Source organism: Rhinopithecus roxellana, chromosome 17 (genome assembly GCF_007565055.1).
Source record: "Rhinopithecus roxellana isolate Shanxi Qingling chromosome 17, ASM756505v1, whole genome shotgun sequence".
Taxonomy (NCBI): Eukaryota; Metazoa; Chordata; class Mammalia; order Primates; family Cercopithecidae; genus Rhinopithecus; species Rhinopithecus roxellana.
The window spans coordinates 102,348,775-102,368,656 of record NC_044565.1 but is presented as its reverse complement, the minus strand read 5'-3'; the positions used below and the strand labels follow the sequence as shown (position 1 = coordinate 102,368,656).

Here is a 19,882-nt window from a genome sequence, read left to right as displayed (position 1 = left end):
GAATATGACAATGGCAATGATGGCAGCAGCATGGTTTAAACAATGGAACTATCTAAATTCAAACCAGGAATTAGAAGGGTGGCCTATCAAACTTCTTATGTAGTCCTAGATTGAGGAAAACCATTATGTTGAAATGAAAAAGAAAAATGCTTCGAAAGGGAGTGGGAATTTTAGGTGAATGGACTAATTGAGTAAACACAAGAATCAGTCAAAAATATACCCACAAACTGCTAACCTGGTGATTCATTTGCAAGCTCAAGTTGCTTATTACTAAGTAATATCTTACGATCCTTGACTAGGTGAACTCTTATTAATCAAGCTTTAGACTAGCCTGTAGTTCATATATTTGAATGATAACACATACAACACTAGGGTCAATTCATGTGCTATAACAATGCTGATCCTAAATTACGTACGATACACAAAACCTCAGAATATTTAAAAAAGAAAAAAGCAGCAGCAACAGCAGCATGAATCAAAAGTCAAAGGACTCCACAAATGTCCACCTCAGGAAAGTTAAAGTGCTTACAAAATAAGATCTTAACTTTCTAAGCAATATCATGCTTTACTGTCTCCTGTCTATGACTATGATGGGTCATATCAAATTATTACAGACACACATCCTATATATGAAAGAAGATGCTATTAATTGTGAAGGGGACGGGGGCAGAGGTTGAAGGGAAATGTGGCATAAATAGAAAGGTATAGCACTTTCAACCTTTTTTCTACTACCCAGTTTCTAGTATCAGTCTCTAAAGCCCAGAGGTCACTCTTCCAAATACCGGGGCTGAACCATATATGGTATATGGCAAGGACAGCAAGATGTTCTACTTTGCCTATGTCAACAAAGGGGCAAGCTGGACATGGTGGAGCACATCTATAATCCCAGATACTCAAGAAAGGCTGAGCCTAGGAGTTCAAGATCAGCCTCAGCAACACAGTGAGACCCTGTCTCAAAAACAAAAACAAAACAAAGACAAATGGGCAAGATGTACCTCTCCACCCACTTTCTTCATCACAGAATCAAATGTCAAATAATTTGCATATACTGCTCCCTACACACACATACTAGGCTATCTCCCTTCACAAAACCCCAAGAAACCTCAGTAGCTCATTCTATACTGATGGTTACAGTCTGCTTCAAATATCTGCTTTCCTTGAAAAGAAAAGGTCACTACCAAACTCCTCTGTGTCAGTTGTTGTGTTGGTTTCTTATCCTTCACAGGCCAAAGTCTTTAATTCAACTAACTGCCAAGTCCAGGTCTGGATTGAAATTTATTTTCATACTCACCATATATAAATAAAAAGATAAGCAGGTAAATGAAAACAATATTACAGAACGTCAAGAGAATATATGACTTTAAAGCATTTCAATACATTAAAATGCACATTAAAAATACAATTTACAATAAAGTTTTTATTGCAATAGATGTTTAAAGATCTCTACAAGTCAAAGTTACATTAGTAAATTGAAAATAAAGTATATATTTGAAGGCAAGTAAATATTATCTAAAACACTCCATAATTTCTATTTTTCACTATTCAGATTAATAAAGTTCTATGGTAAAGATGATAGGAATAGATCCAAAGACAATCATGGTGACAATACAAAAAATAAAATGCTTTTAAATATTTTTTTCTTAAGTAGGAAGAAACAGTCAACTAATATTTGTGAAACAAAGAAGTAACCAGGGTTTCAAAACTTAGCTGTAAGAAGTTCTACCCCCATATATTCAGCCTAGAACAGAGACAACAGCCTCGAAAACATGTTTACAGGAAAATAAACATTCCATAATACATATGGCAAGCCTTCTCTGAGTCCTGTTTCCTTTGTTCTTTCTTCAAACTCAGTTTCCCACTTTACAGCTTCTTCTCATATGACTCAATAAAGAACAAACAGGCTGGAAGTTAAACTGATTGAACAATCTCTGAATAAGATACTGACACTGCCTTTAATTCTTTCTTTCACAAAAGTTTGATGACTTTTCTTTGGCCACCCTCTTCAATCTTCTGATAACCAAGATGAGTGCCTCCTCCTCCTAATCATAAGCACTATATTAAAGACTCCCTAACCCAAAGAAAAACACAAAACAATCTTGGGAGGGGCACAGCTGAAAAAGAACATTTACTCTCATTTACTCTCTTCTCTGGCTAACTTTTGCCATGTCGCTGCCATCACCACCATCACAACCATCACCACCACCCTCCCCGCCACAACCCCAAGACTTAAAACAACTCCTTTAAATTTCTTTTAGTGCAGCAAGCAATAGCTTGTAAAAGGATGCAAACCAGCTGAAACATCTGATGAAACATTTGACAGACAGTGTTAAATACCAGGGAATTCCTATCAACCAATTTACTTTAAAAGGTGCTTTGATGTTGGCTATCTTTCATGTACCTCTTTCATGGCACATTAATAAAGAAAACGGAGCTGAAGTAAATCAAGACCCAAGGTCACGTCTAGAATTACAGCACTGTAGGTACCTGATGAAATAGGGATTAATGCTGCATGAGTAGAGAATAAATAAAAGCACCTCTACCCACCAATCAGGCAAGTTTTAAAAGTGCTTCTGAACTTTATTCTGCAACTAGACCTGAGATATCTTTAATCCCCCATGCCCTTGAAACCTAATTATCATAATGTGAATCCAAATGTTAGGGTTCCTTCAAAATGCAAGTGCTATGAAGCAGAAAAGCAATGGGAATTAAACTGGGCGTAACCTTAGAAATGTACAGATGTGGGGAATTTAAAAGAGGTATTTCATTAAGTTAGGAGAGCATAATACAAAGATTTAGCCACATAAAATACACTAGAATCAAAAGGTATACCGACCCCCCACCCCAGTCAAAAAATATACAAAACACAAATAAGGTGAATTTAAGAACTACTATTTTCAACTATCAATTTCTGGCCCCCGAATCTCCAAGTCCTACACAATCAAAAGAAAAGGATCTCAACAAAGGATTTCAGTAATTCTGAATTCAACTAACGCAACTAAAATGAGAGAGAGAACCATAATAATTCTTCATAATCCAGTTTAAGAAAAAACCTAGATATTCCCTCAATAAGAAATTGAATACTTTTTAAAAAACATGTTGGCTAAAGGTGAGGCAAAACAGTAAGCTGTTTAATCCCAAAGAAAAGAGAAAAATATGGGTAAGAATAGGCCAAAGAGTCAACAATCTTAAAATAAAAATGGTTCCAGTGGTAACCATTGATAATACAGTCTTATTCCTCACACATCTAATTTACCCTAGAAACTATGATAGAGACCCGGCGCGGTGGCTCAAGCCTGTAATCCCAGCACTTTGGGAGGCCGAGACGGGTGGATCGCGAGGTCAGGAGATCGAGACCATCCTGGCGAAAACGGTGAAACCCTGTCTCTACTAAAACTACAAAAAACTAGCCGGGTGAGGTGGCAGGCGTCTGTAGTCCCAGCTACTAGGGAGGCTGAGGCAGGAGAATGGTGTGAACCTGGGAGGCCGAGCTTGCAGTGAGCTGGGATCGTGCCACTGTACTCCAGCCTGGGTGACAGAGCAAGACTCCGTCTCAAAAAAAAAAAAAAAAAGAAAGAAACTATGATAGAAAAAAAAGAGCTAACACTGCTTAACAGAAATACATTCATCTTGAATTCACCACATACCTGTTGTTCACCAAAACACAGAATTCAGCAGAAATTAAGACTGCACTGGACCCTACCCACAGAGATGGTTACTGAAAGTCTTAAAGGATGGGCACTACAACCCTAATATGGTTCCTAACTTCACCAAGAACACCATTAATAAGAGGGTCTATGCATAATTATTTCATCTACCTATTCACAAGCATTAAAGTCTTAGAAACTATCCTTTTCCACTCAAATGAAGTCTCTAACAGAAAATACTGTTCATCTGATGTATGCTCTTTAAGAACAAAATTGTATACAGGAAATTGGTGAATTCCACTCTATTTTCAAAATGGCAGTAAAATGTCAGTTTGGAGGAGTATCTAGGAGTGTAAAACTGTACATATGCAAATTGAGATTAGACAGAGAAAATATGTAAAACAATTGCTCAAAGTAAGGCATTGTTTCCTCCAGTTCTAAAGGTTATCAAAAACACTGATAAAATCCCAAAGTTCATCAATTGTTACATTAATGCTGAACATGTTTAATTTACATTTTAGGTTCTGTTAGAGCCTAAATATACTTGTCTAAACAGGACATCTGTTTTGGTTATAATACATTGTATCTTTGGCAAGAACTTATAATAAAACTAACAAAAACAATCAAGAATCTTTATTGGATCTGGCAACAAAAGCAGATTTGTAACCAAAAACCTTAACACAAGAAATGACCATCACTGGGCTTTAGGCCAATTCTAATTTAAGTCAATAAACAAAAATCTGCAAGAGGGGCTACAGTGAGGGGGTGGGGTAACTCCTGCAGATATTTAAATTGGATTTAGGAACACAAAAACACATGGGTTACAAACTGGTAAACCGTTTTATTTTGATCAAAAATGGTCAAACTGAATTCAAATCCAAATAGTATTTTAAAACCATACACACATGTACATATACACACACCCAAACTATTCATTCCTTATGTCTCCTTTCCCAACATACTTCGTATTTTTAAAAACATTCTGCCTTTCAACAAAATGAACATAAATTGTATTGATTGTAAAACATAGTTTTACTTTTTAATTTACCTTATATCACAAACATCCTAGAAAGGAAACCCTATAAACAAGAGCTCAGTGTTTATAATAGTCACAGAAATGGAGATGAGTATCAAGAGAGAAAAGGCAACAAAGTTCTAGAATGTCATAGTACATCATCTCAAGCCATCACTGTAGAAAGAAATGAGAAATTTAAATAACACAGCACCTTAACTTGTCATTAGGCATGATAATCTGGATATTAGTTCTAATATCCAGAAAACAATTTAGGCTATCCCAAGTTCCAAGGATGATTTATGGTTTTTATCATTCCTAGAAAACTGCATATGGAGGAGACAGGATATTTAAATACAAAAATCCTGATTTCAAATTCCACACATGAAATGGAAAATACGGCACTAGTGAGAAATTAATAACACCAACCACATCTTTTCCTCCATATAAAGCAGTATTAACGTTACATAACTAGATAGATTTTAAGTTATATAGCTAAGCTTAGTGATTTTTTGGAAAGTAAGTTTCTTTACACCAAAGCAAAAGAAAAAGGTCCAGGCGGTTCAGGACAGGGGAGATCTGCTGCACATTATTCTGATACAGTCACCCACAGAGTAAAAAGAAACCCTAGAAATCATCCAAAAATCTCTACCAAAAATTTCCCCTAGCATCACAAAATTAATTTATCCTTATTAAAATTCATATTGTTAGATTAGGTCCAAACACTCAAGTCTTTCAAAAACTTTTTTGGTCCTGATTCTACCACACCTCAATGTCCACAAATTTGAAAAGCATGTCTCCAAACCTTGACTGAATTATTGACTAAAATGTTAGCTAATACAGTGTTTGTGGCACAACACTAGAGACCTCAAACCAGACATCAAAACATTAGCTAATCAACGTCTTTTTGGGAGCCACATAACCAAATCTCCAGTTTGTCCATAAGGGTACTAAGAGACTATCAATAGCTATGCTGAGATCCAGGTGTTTCTACCAGTCTAATTTTCCTAACAGAAAATGAAATAAGTTAAGACCAAAACGCTGTATTTGTAAGAAATGCATGGTGATGTCCAATGATTACTGTTCTCTTGTCCCTTCCTAAGTGCTCATAAACCACTCTTTCATAATTTAATAATAATCTTGCCTGTTCAAGGTTACACTCAGTCATCTATACAACCTATTTTATTTTTCCCTCTGGAACATCAAAATAACATTGGTTCATCTCCAAGCTTCCACAATTTCTCAACAATTACCAACAGTGGTATCAAAATTTTATGTACAAGTCCACCCAGAACTCCAGAAAATGTTTCATCTAGGCCAGAAAATAAAATAAGAAACATAAGATCTCTTAATACCTTCTTATTTTAATTATATTTTAGTTTTCTTTTATTGATACTTATTCATCTTTTCAGCCCCCCAAATCATCCTATCTCACAAATCAAAAGAGAAGTTGAACAAGTCTACTCTTTTATCCACTGATTAGGATTATGATATTATCTACAAGCAATGAGATTTCTTTTCTAACTCTCTTTACCCAAAGATAATTATACATGGGGGGAAACAGGTAAAGGAGGAATTCAGTTCTTAAGTTTTGGTCTTCCAGAACTATTTTTAACAGATCAGTAACTTCCCTCTTACATACATTCTTGGTTACTTACACTTCTTTCAGCTTTGTATATGTCCTTGTAAAATCCACACCTGGCAGGGAGTATGCTATGCAGTCAATAAATACAAATTAATTTACTTTTAGTTCCTAATCTTTTTCTGGTGGCAAAGCCCCTGGAAGTCAATGTGTTCTACTGAGAACACAATAGAATATTTGCATATTACATAATACAATTAAATACATAAGAGCTAAATCAGATACTAGTTACTAGTAGACATCAAAAAATTAAGAAAAATACATAAATGTAAAATAAATTGTTCCAAACTTGATTTGGCAAAGAACCTTTCTTGTATGGATGACATAATTCATACAAGAAAGCTTCCTTTCTTTGTTTTCTTCTAGGGGGAAAAAAACACACTTGATAGAATACTTAAGCAATTTTCTGACATACTCTAGTAAGTAGAAGACTTGATCTAGCAAACCAATCACCCAAACATTTTTATTTGTGTTTTTCTCTACTGGAATTATGTTCTCTTTTCCATAAAATTTTGTTACAAAGAGTGCATCTCTGAATTGGCCTATTAGAAGCCTTTTCCCTTGAAATAAGATTATAATAAAGTTTTAACGTGTTAATAACTAAAGTATTTGGAAAGTTTTCTTTGATATGGGGAATTTTAATTGAGATTGGGAAAATTCTATTCATTAATTTAACTTTTTTTCCAAGGAATATGGTGAGGATCATGGCTCATTATTTTACTGGAAGAGCACATTTGTCCAGCTTACATATCCCAATGTGTTCTGAGAACCATCCCTCTATTTACTTTCCTTCAGAGGATCTTTTGCAATTGTATACAGTAGTCTGAATTTTATTTCTAAAAGCTTTCTAACTTCTCATTAAAGACTCTTGCAGGCCAATCTTCTCTCTCAACTTTGCATTTTTAAAGGCTGAAAACTGTAATTTCATAGAACAATGTTCCTCAAACTTTTATGATCAACCATAAGAAATACATCACAACCCAGTACACAATACATATATGTAACGAAAACAAATATTCATGAGGCAATACTTAGCTTACTACACGAAATGCCTTTTATTTCCTATTCTTTTCTATTTAACTTTTTTAAAATACTGGTTGAGACGCACTAAATGGACTTCACATTTCATCAATGGGTCACAAGTTACAATCTGAAAAACACAGGCTTATACGACACAGAAAAATGAGGATAAAGAGAACATGAATCTGGATAGTATGGATAAAGGAGGACACAAATTCATCACACTGTACTTCAGCACTGGAGGCTTCTTAAAATGTGTCTCATATACCAAGAATATCGGTTATAACTATACTTATCTAAAAATTGTACTTCTTGTCACTATCGCCTTACCTTGCTTTTAATTCTCGATATAGAATTTTTCACCAACTGACATATATAAAAATACACACACACTCATCTTTTTGTCTATTTTCTCCATTGGAATGCAAACTTCAAGAGGGGTAGGGACTTTACCTGTACTGCTCTTGTTCCCAGCACACAATACTGTGCCTGTCACATAGTCTTGGTTCTGAGGGATACTCTGCTGACTGGATGATGGAAACAGGAATAATGGGATGTTTTTGTTCTAGCTAAAGCATTGAAGGCCTGTTTTGTCAACAACAGCAATCATTCATCTGTGTCCTATAAAATGGGTGTGTTTTGGGGGGAGGGACAAGAGTTAGGTTCGAGAGAAAAAAATTCTTTGGGAAGATGATTGGGATGCTATGCTATTTTTCCTGCTCTCTCAACATTTCACATAGAAGAATATCTTATCCATCACATGCCAAGTGGAAGGTGCTTTACTGGGAACACTTCGTGAGCTTCACATATGCTCCCAGAGTATGGAGTGCTAAACATGCCTTAGAAAAATGAAAAGGAAGAGCTACCTCTGAGGGCACAGAAAAGTATGAGAGGAAGGCAAGGATGGATAAGAAAGAGAATACGTAGCAAGCACAAGGTATGAGAGAGAAAGAAAATTAAAAGGGGAGACAGCTGTGCTAAGGATAAGTCGCCACTGGAGAGCAGGCAAGGAGGTATGAGCCAAATGGGCCTGCAGGAGGAAGTGTATGGTAGGCTTTCAACAGATTCTGTCCAAGAGGACTGAGCAGTGAAGTAACTCAGATGAGAATGGCTGGTCTGAAGCCCAGGGCTAAAGAAGGAAAGCAGGAACCAGTCAACCAAAGAAGGTATCAGCTACATCACAGCTTCCTTGCAGGGGAAGTCTCAGAAAACAAAAATAGAAAAATTCTTCATAACACCCCATGAAAGGAAGCATCAGCAATTGTATTTGGGCCACCCAGAGGGCCTTGACCTAGAATGCAACTGGTCCTACTTCCTAAGACCATGCTCTTTTTCCCCCATGCTACTCAACTCTGAGGACTAAACTTAGAGGGATCAAAAATTCAGCTAGTGAGTTAGGGAAAATAAGAATAACAAAGAGGAAAAGAGAGAGGACACTAACTACAAATCCCAATAAACTACCTGCAAATCCCAATAGTGAAGTAGCATCTCCCAGAGTGAAACAGGCCTGACATTTCATTGAACTTATCTCAAGTTTGGAGCTCTGATTATTGCACTAGAGAAGATATTTCAACTGCTGAAATGAGACTATGCTAATAACTAAGAGAGACTGAAAAGGCTATGAGACCTGTCCATTATTTCAGCCAGGAATGAACATGAGTTCATCCAAACATGAGTTGAATAAAGAGAGGAGGTAGTAAAGAAAAAGTTGTTCTCTTCTTGTACCTTACTGAGTCTATCTCATTCAATCTGACATTTACAGGTGATAAATATTTGTTGAATAAATGTATGCATAGGTAAAATAACTACAAGAAAATATATAATAACATTAATATGATTCTCTGAGTAGTGAGAGTACCAATGATTTTTATTTTCCTCTTGGCATTTTTCTGGACTTTTCAAGATCTCCCTCTTAAGCATCCTTTTAAAAAAAAGAATATTAAATTGCCAGAGGATGAAGGCTGTATCGTGTACATGTTTCCACAGGCATAGATACCCTGAGGAAAGAACTAAAAGAAACAAGTAATTCTTAACTCAAAAGTGTAAATTTAGATGATTTAAAATATCTTTATCTACTTTTCTTTATGGTCTGTCTTTGGTGTCTGAAAATAGCAAATTTTACATTTTAAGAAAATTTAAAATACAAAACCAATATGAGAAATTAGCTACCTGGATTCACCTTTTACTGAAAACAACTAAAATATTAGACCTATCTTCTTAAAGAGATCTGTGACTTGGCAAGAAAGAAATTTTTTTGCTAAAAAAAAAAAAAAAAAGAAGTATATGTGGGAACCTTGATTTCCGAAGCTGACTTTCAGCTGAGGCCATCTGCTGAACCAAGTGTGTTTTATTTTCAAGTTTCATGGCCTCACAGAGCTTCACAGAACCAGAAGAACAAAATACAAAACCCCGGATCCACCTAAGATATAGATGTTAACAAAAGATCCCCTACCTACTCTCACACATGTAAAGCTAGGACTCCAGAGTCAGGTTAAGCTCTCAATGTAAGAATAAAACAGAAATATAACTCACTATACTCTACCCCTAGGAGATCACAATGAAAATGGACTATCCCAAACTCAGTCACAGGCTGATGAAAGGGGGAATTGCTGATGAGAATATGGAACCATAAGCCATCTGTCTGGTCTGTAGCCTAAATTCACACTACCTGGGTGGTCAGAAAAAAACTCAGGTCGAGAATTTAATTTAAGTGATCCCAACCTGGGAGTATCTAAGGGAGTGTAGCAGAAACAAATGCAAACCCTCTTTGAAGCAACTTACCATCAATGCAGGCCTAAATGAATTCCCACAAAGTTCCATCAAAATAAAAAGTTTACCATAAAAACTGAACAAAAAAGGAAAGCAAGCATCACAAAGCAGAACCAGCAATTACAGCATATAGCAGAAATAAACTTGCAAGGATTCTAGAATTATCACACAGATTATAAAATCAAAGATTTAACACGGTTTAAAAAGACAGGCTTGAAAATTATAGCCAGGAAAAAACTGTAGGAATCATCAAGCAGATACGAAAAACACAGAACTTCTAGATGAAAAATAAAACTAAAATTAAATGGGCCAGGTGTGGTAGCTCACACCTGTAATCCCAGCACTTTGGGAGGCCATGGCAGGCGGATCATGAGGTCAGGAGTTTGAGACCAGCCTGACCAACATAGTGAAACCCTGTCTCTACTAAAAATACAAAAAATAGCTGGGCATGGTGGCAGGCGCCTGTAATCCCAGTTACTTAGGAGACTGAGGCAGGAGAATCACTTGAACCCAGGAGGCGGAAGCTTCAGTGAGCCGAGATTACGCTGCTGTACTCCAGCCTGGGGCGACAGAGTGAGATTCCATCTTAAAAAAAAAAAAAAAAAAAAAAATTGAATGGATGTCAGTTCTCCAAAAATTAAATTACCGACTTAATGAGTTAAAACTATAAAACTTCTATGATTTTCTAAGAGAAAATCATAGTAACCTTGATTTTGCCAAAATTTCTTAAATAGAAAACAGAAAGCAAAAACTATACCAAAAAATTGATAAATTGGACTTTCTCAAAACTAAAATTTTTGCTATTCAAAAGATCCTGTTTAAAAAAAAGTGAAAAGCCACAGACTGGGAAAAAATGTTTACAAAACATACATCCGACAAAGGGCTTAATTCAGAATAAACAAAAAATGCTTATGCAATAATCACAAGGAAAACAATCCATTTTTTTAAATGCGAAGATTTGAACAGACACCTCACCAAAGAAGATACATGGATGGCAAATAAGCAAATGAAGATGCTCATGATCATTAATCACTAGGAAAATGCAGATTAAAACCACAATGAGATATCACTACATATCCACTAGGGCAGCTAAATTTAAAAGGCTGACCATACCAAGCACTGACCATAACTTCATAATTCCATTGAGGATATGGAGAAACTAGTGTTACGGAATCCTTAGGGTGTCACTTTTCCAGCCAGACACCTCTGTGGCCAGTGGCGCCTTTGTCCGAGTTTTGCTCAAGCCCCCCGGGCTCATTCCACTCACTCAAGCTGGCAGGCTGTGCTTCGCTGGTGCTACTGGCCCAGATCTCACCCTGCCAAGGGCGAGCCAGGCGTAGTGTGGTGAGCAGTGTGTGAGTGAACACAGGGTCTGGCCACTGTGCACAGGTAGGCGTGCCAGCTGCGGCAGGGCAGGTGGTACCATGCAAGGCTGTGGCTGGACGAGATGTATCACACACAACAACCACTGCAGACACCCACATCTGGACAAGGGGAACGCAGTGGTGCTTGGAAGGTGGGAGATGCCAGGAACCACAGGGTCCCAAAGAGGGTGTCATAGCCCTGGTTTAGGGAGCACCTAGGTCTGGGCTCCCCAAAGGGTTGCAGCTAGCTCTTTTCTCCTTCTCAAGGTCTGCAACGTGGCAGGCAGGAGGGCATGTTTCAGCCCTGTTTGTGTTACAGTTCTTTCAGATCCACCATTTGGTGGGACTAGAGTTCTTGTCCCATGTCCAAGAAGAATGAGTTATGTGGCCAACTGGAGGGTGAGCAAGGCGGAGAGGAACTTCATTGAGTGACAGAACCGCTCTCAGAAGACCCAAAGTGGATAGACCCTTTCCGCAGGCAGGTTGTCCCAGTGAGTATCTAGCTCTCAGCAGAGAGGAGACTCATAGTGGGTAGCCCCTTTCTGCAAGCAGGTTATCCCAATGAGCGTCCAGCTCTCAGTGGAGAGAAGATGGGCAGTGGGTAACCCCACTCTGCAGGCAGGTCTCCTGACAAGTGTCCAGCTCTCAGCAGAGAGCAGACCCAAAGTGGGTAGCTCCTTCTCACAGCTGGTAGTCCCAACATCTGTGTCAGTCTGGCTGAGTCCAGGGTTTTTTGGGCTCAGAAGGGAGGAAATGCATGCTGATTGGTCCATGGGTGGCCACGGGCACTGGAAAAAGTACCATAAGTTCTCACTCCAGGCCACAGACTCCACCCAGAAATGGTAGCCCGGCCTCCAGGCTTCACGTAGGCCCTGGCTTGGAGGTGGGGGTTTCACTGAGACCTGCCCCTTACCGCCCAGGAATGTCTGCCTCCCACCATCAACATGCATCCACGGTGCCTAGGCTGTTTGTGCCAGGGGACACCTGTAGGCCTGTGCCAAGCTGCCCTTAGCCATCACCCCACCCCAGCCTCACTCCTGTGTTTGTTGGTGCCCAAAGTCCTGAACAGGCTGAGGCAGGAGGGGCTGGTGTCAGCACTGCCCCAAGTGCATGCACACCTGTCCAGGTCGCAACAGTGCCCAGGCTCAGCCACAACTTTGCTCTGTACTGGAGCAGGTACTGGGAGCAGGGAGAGACCAGGGAGCTGGAGCAGGCACTTCCAAGCCCGCAGGGGCAACGCAAGCCTCTGAGAGCACAAGGATGCTCAGGTCCAGAGTTGCAGCTGGGCAGCTGCAACTGCACCCAGGAGCATGGGGCTTCTGCCCCACTAACCTGGTAGGAGGTGGGGCGCCCATCATCTACGGAGCATGCAATCCCAGCCACAACTCCCCTGCTGCAGCCAGTGTCTTCCCAGCAGCTGCTCCAGATGGGCCGCCACTGCCACTACTAGAATTCTGATACATTGCTGGTGGGAAAGTAAGATAGTACAACCATCTTGGGAAAAAGCTTGACAGTTTCTTAAGTTAAACATATACCATATACCACACAACACAGACTTTCCACACCTAGTTATTTACCTAAGAGAAATGACAGCATATATCCATACAGACTTGTAAACGAACGTTCATGCTGCTTTACTGGTAGTAGCAAAAAACTAGCAACAACTTTAATATCCATCAACAGGTGATTGAATAATCGTGATACAGCCAAACAATGAATACTGTTCGGTAATAAAAAGAACCACTGGTTTCTGCAACAACGAGGATGAAATCTCAAAGTAATCATGCTCCATGAAAGAAGCTAGCAAAAGATTATACACTGTATGATTCCACTATGTATAAATCTAAAAAACACAAACTAATGTATAACTACAAAAGCAAAATAAGTGCCTACTATATGTCAAAAGATTGAAAATTGCAAACCATTCTAGCATATACTTTTAACAAATGACCCATAAAACTGTAGAATTTTTCATGAACATTTCAACTTCAACTATCACAACTCAGTATGTGATAACTGAGACTTAGTAGCATGGTTACATTCTGCAACTTAACTCCAGTTTAACTTTTTGCTCCTTTGGTAATTAGAATTGGTAGCTTTGGATGGCTTGCCCCATAATATGTGTAAGGATCATGATTCATAAGGTATTTTAAGGGTAGGGAAAGAAATGAATGCGAGAAAAGATAGATGAATGGGTCAGGTTTCATGGGGTTTATGAATCAGGATACATAGCATGGCATTTGTTAACCTATGGTAGCATGTCGAGGCAAAGAATGTTGGAAGCAACAGATAAGAGGAAATGTGCTGGTAGATATGGCTGGAAAAGGTTTTTCAGGATGAGTGGCTGACAAGATTATAGAAATACCTATCAGATTATCTGTTCAGAAGGTATTAAAAATGACTGCCAGAGAAAGCCTGGAGATTTCAATTTCAATGTAACTTCAAAGTGTAAGATGAGAAAACATACTTTTCTCAAATAGGCACTTTGAATTGGCAAAATGATAACAAAATGAAATTAACCAGCTGATTTCTCTAAAGCACTTGCTATAAATTCCAATTAGATATTTGCGTCATTTAAAAACTTCAAAAGCACATAATATTAGCAAAGAAATGCAAAAAGTACTTTAAAAGACTAATACACTATAAGTAGAGTTAAATCAGAACTGCAAAATTGGTTCAACTGTAGAAAATAGCTACTATAATTTACCACACGGGTAGATTTTAAAACCCCACATAATTATAGCAGAAAGGAGAAAACAGATAATAGGAGAAAGACTACCATCCAAAGCAAGTCTTAAATTGCAACAAAATGGGGCTCTTCTGAAAGAAAACGCCTAATGGAGACTATATTAATAAAAGTGCAAAGAAGGGACCAAAGATCCTGGCCAACACGGTGAAAACCCATCTCTACTAAAAACTATAAAAAATTAGCCAGGCGAGGTGGCGGGCACCTGTAGTCCCAGCTACTCGGGAGGCTGAGGCAGGAGAATGGTGTAAACCTGGGAGGCGGAGCTTGCAGCGAGCCGAGATCGTGCCACTGCACTCCCGCCTGGGCGACACAGCGAGACTCCCTCTCAAAAAAAAAAAAAGGATTTTTTTTTTTTTTTTTTTTTTTGAGACGGAGTCTCGCTCTGTCGCCCAGGCGGGAGTGCAGTGGCCGGATCTCGGCTCACTGCAAGCTCCACCTCCGGGATTTACGCCATTCTCCTGCCTCAGCCTCCCGAGTAGCTGGGACTACAGGCGCCCGCCACCTCGCCAGGCTAGTTTTTTGTATTTTTTTTTAGTAGAGACGGGGTTTCACCGTGTTAGCCAGGATGGTCTCGATCTCCTGACCTCGTGATCCGCCCGTCTCGGCCTCCCAAAATACTGGGATTACAGGCTTGAGCCACCGCGCCCGGCCAAGAAATTTTTTTGTATATATTAATGGGGTCTCCCTAATGTCAAAGATTGCCTACACTTAACATATTTACTAAAAACAGACTTAAAAATAGGAGATACATAACACATTCCATTTTAAATCTTCACAATGGTCAACGGTGCTAACAGGTAAGTAACATTTCCACAGAAGAAGATGCTAAAGCTAACAGAGGATTAAAAATATATGGCTAATCAGAGGCAGTAGGTGGCAGGCCCAAACCTAGGTCTGTCTCTATAGTCCACATACTTCACATCATACCACAGCACCTATTGGGAGGCTCAACTAAAATGGCATCTAATTCATATCCATTAATAAGACTGAACATCTCATGATACCACGATACATAGATTTATTATTTTACAAAAGTGTGATAGACATTATTACTATCCAGTGATAGATTTTACTATCATCCTTATTGCATCAAGGTGAAAATGAACTTTATGTAGGTTTATTAATTTGCATAAGAAAACACTGCCTCTAATTTCACAGCACTTTTAAATACATATAATTTATATTTGTAATAAAAGTACATATATAAACAAACACTCATAAAAAAATATTGTTTATTAAAGCCTTAGTGTTTTGTTGTAATTTATGTTATCTCACTTTTAATACTGTTAAAAAACCTGTAAGGTAGATATTCTTTTCCCCATTTTAAAAATGAAGGAAAGTGAAGCTAAGAAAGGCTAAGTAACTCTTCAAAACCTGCATAACTAGTAAATGATTAAAACAAAAGATGAACCCAGATTTGTCTGACCCCACAATTCATCCTTTCCTTTCTAATACTACATACTGCCTAAAGTTCAATGAAGTGATATTCTATAAGCAAATGCAGAGAAAACTGAAGATATCTTCACTACTTAATATTTTTTATGATTTGAAAGTTGTATTTATAACCACTACAAATGTATGCAAGATATTTACATGAAATTAACATGAACGGGTTAAAAACAATCAGAGAAGGTACCTGAAATAAACTGAACCAGCTACATTAGTGCTTGTATTAGTTTCTCAAAAGGAGTGGGTGCACATTTGCAGTTCCCAGAATAGGGAAGATCCATACTATTTCCCAGGCCAACTTAAATTATAACAAGAGAAAGAGGGAAAAATTCTGCAGTGGATGTTTCAATCTGTTTCCTTCTTGAATCATGATCCCATGGCACCTATCGTTTGTTCCTGACCTTCTCTTACTCCCCTTGTTACCCTGAGTTTGTTTTCCTGACTGACTCTGACTACACTCTTGGCGCTCTCGACTATACTAACTGCCTGGCCCTTCTCTTTTGGCCTATTTACACAAATCCTGGAATTCTTCCTGTGTTAGGTTTTACTTTGTTAGTTTGTTGATCCTATCAGCCACCTACTCATCGGTCGACTATTCTTTTAGTTACTAGTTTTCTCACTAGCAGTGGGAGATAGCTCTTGAGCACTTTCTGTTAAATATCAGCCATTATAACTACCCTCTCTCCTAGAATTAAATCCTTTAAGACTTAATATTCTACTATAGTTTGGAAAAGGTAGACATGACTATTGAGATTCAAAGAGCAAGTAGGGAAACAATGGTGAAAGAAAGCAGAACTACTACAGATGCAGGGACAAGACTAGAGAAATTGGGTCTCTAATCCAAAGCTATTCACAAGTTATCTGTATGGCTATATGAAACAAAAGTTTGTGCCCAAGGGATAAATGATGAAAGAATACTGGAAATACTTTTTAATTCATAATACCTACCTTGGCTCTCAGTTCTGAAGGGTAATGATTCATAGGCTTCAAAGCTTTGGGAGAAGAAGGCTAAGTTATTCACAGTCTACTAGCTGCTAGCCTGGTACATCATTCTACTTATTATTCAATAGTTAACTAGAACCCTCACACAATGTATAGCCTAGAAAATCCGATGAAACTGAGCCCTAATGTGCTGCTTCTGTAAGAGGTTTCTGGACTCTGTCCTGCTCTAATCATTCCTATCTCAAATGTCTCCAAGACTCAGACACTTTACATTATCCTGCAAACTTCTCATGAACACCAAGAGGTGATCTGGAGGGCAAAGAAGTACATCTTAAAAAGAGAAGGGAAGATTCATCACAAAAGGAACTTTAAAGTTCCCATGCTTCTCCAAGAAAAGAGACATACGTAACAGCCTTACCAGTAAACAACATCCAGTGGTGCAAAATAATTCTTCATTATCAGGTCAGCAAAGTAAGCTTCTGTTTCTCGGCAGGCAGTTCCATTTCCAATCACCACTGTGCTGCAGCTTCAAGTCAGAAACAGAATGACAAACTGAATTTCCAGGCATGCTTTGAAATCAACCATAGAAAATGTACAGAATGCACAAATACTATTATATGATGCTCTTATTCTCTCATATATACAAGCAACCTGTCCACTGTTGCACAAGAGAAACACAGACTTATATAGAATAAAAGACACTGCCCTGCATTTGGTATAGGAGGCAGCAAAGAAGTATTTTACTGTCACACTATCTCAAAAAAGTCAGCTTTCTTCGCATCGAGAAAATTAGACATGATTAAGTCAACTCTGCAGCAATCTAAGCCACAATAAAATACTATGATTAAATTATATAATACATTGTCAATTTCTGAAACTTCTAACTGCAACCACATCTATTCCTCAGATGGAAAGAAGAGAGGGAGGAAGGGAGGGAGGCAGAAAACTGGAACAGAAGAATGAAATGCTCACATCTGCCCATATTACCTCCTTTATTTGTGAAGGTGGCAAAGGAAGGGTGCAGCGTTTCTCAAGTTTCCACATGCAGAGTTCTCCAGCAATTTGCCCCAGCACTGTTTTACATGGTTCCTTCTCTCTCACAAAGACACCTCCCTTAATCCCTCCCTCCAAATTAGGGGCTTCAAAGGTATCTCTGGTTGGCTGAGCCACTGAAATATTCAAAAGATTACTTATTTTCATACTTGAAATTCAGTAAAAGCCTCTTTATTTTCTCTGCCTCTCGGAAGCCTTGTCCACAATGCAAGTAAACCACATCAGTGTGAAGTATCTGACCTTTAAAAAATGAAAAGAACAAGCCATTTTACAAGAAATTACAAAGTGAAACACATCAATGATTTTATTAAGCAGTAACAGAAAAGAAGACTGGCTTGTTTTTTAAAATGAATTCTGAATTATTCATATTCACTAAATCAGATACTTCCTAATCACTCTGAAGTACTGCTCCTTCCAATGTCACAGGCTTCTGTTTGCTACACAAAACTACTATTAATTGGAGAATATGCTAGGATATCTAAAAGAAAAATGGCTTTCACTAACATCTAACATTAATAGTAGTAAAAGCAAACATTAACTGAACTGTTAGTATATGTCAGACACTGTTATGATACTATCCTACTTCTTTTTTTGGTTGTAGATATATGACTTTATTTACCTTGTGCATGTTTAAGACTTATGAGCTTTTCTATATTGCATTACACAGAAAAATATTTTATTTTTAATTAAAAATATTTATTTTTAACAATTAAATTTAAAATAATTAAAATTATTTTGATTAAACATATTTTTAAAAATTTGAGGATAACTACCTAAAGAATAAAAATGAACTAAGAGACTAACTTAGAAGTTAGGAAAAGAACAGCAAAATAATCCCAAAGAAAGCAGAAGAGAGAAAATGTTGCAGTTTAAAGCAAAAATTAACAGAAAAAATACAATAGAAAAGATCAACAAAGTTTAGTTACAAATCACTTAAGACAAAAACCTACTTTTAGCAATACCAATCAAGTAAAAGAAAGGAGAGAAGATACAAATACAGTAATTATATTAGGAATAAAAAGAAGATATAACTACAGATTGAGCACAGGTTAAAAAGATATCTACTATTATAAACAATTTTATATTAAATTATGAAAACAGATAATTAGAAATATCAGCTTAAGAATATAGATGTGTTTGTGACGTTTTTAAAAAAATTATCCTATAAGCAATACAATAACTGAAAACTGATCTAACAACATACCCAAAAGAAAGAATCATAACCAAGTTCCGTTAATCTAAGGAAAGTGTGACTTGACATTTTTTTAAAAATCCAGTAATATAATTCATCACAGCAACACAGTAACGGACAAAATATGTCCATATGATATTTTAACAGATGCAAAAAAAAAAAAAAAAAAAAACACTGATAAAATATATTTCCCACTGGCTGTAAGATGAACAGCATAAAAAGACAACTAAGGATAACAAAAACAAAAAGTCATGACTATATCTAGAACATAGATAAAATATCCCCACAAAACCCCCCCCAAAAAAGCAGGTGGGAACAACGTACTGACAAGACACCTATGCATCAGCATCTGCATGGAAGGAAGCAGAAAGAAACAATGGAATATCTGATGGAACTGAGAACAGGAGAATTCCAAAAATGTCAAAGGCTACTTCCCTGGAAATCACAGCAGTCAGTTTGAGAACGGGAGCTGAAACTGAGGTTCAGTACAAAGGGTGCCCAGTAGTTCTGAAAGGATTAGAAAACACTGATCCCTATGAACTCTTGAAACTAACTAGTAGAAGATAGCTTTCAAGACAAAAAAATTCCACACTGAGGAAAAACAATTGGTAATCACATCCAAACTGAGCAAAGTAAAGATAGTAAGAGCAAAGGAAAAAGAAAGCCCAGATAAAGGAAAGCAACAGAGAAGCAGATTCCAGAAAGTATAAACTGTCTCTCAATCCACACAAAATTTTTTCTTTTAATGATTTGGAAAAAACAGAAGAGAAAATTTTAGAGCCATACAGTGAGAACAGTTTGCCTGACCCAGTCTCTACTAAAAGTTCAGGCAAACTAATGTATAAGACTAAGCAAAAGAAATGCATGATAGTCAAATTCTACATAGAATGATTTTTTTAAAACAAAAAAATTGTTAAAGGAGTAATATAATGTCCTTACAGAAAGATGTGCCTAATGTATGAGAACAAGCTTCTTAAAAAGAAACATTACAGAAAATAAGAGTAAAGTAAATCTGGCTCATGCCTGTAATTCCAGCACTTTGGAAG

The 19,882-nt window shown here is 37.6% G+C and overlaps 1 protein-coding gene across 2 annotated transcripts in view; it reads right to left on the bottom strand.

The window, feature by feature from the left end:
* The window catches only part of SRBD1 (S1 RNA binding domain 1), a 224,846-nt gene that overhangs the window by 141,256 nt on the left and 63,708 nt on the right, over positions 1-19,882 (bottom strand). For both annotated transcript variants that reach the window (XM_030921713.1, XM_030921714.1), the window contains exons 13-14: positions 17,794-17,884; positions 17,010-17,117 (exon numbers count right to left, since the gene is read on the bottom strand). In XM_030921713.1, coding sequence (XP_030777573.1) covers positions 17,010-17,117; positions 17,794-17,884 — 199 coding nt within the window. The remainder of the gene's footprint in view (positions 1-17,009; positions 17,118-17,793; positions 17,885-19,882) is intronic.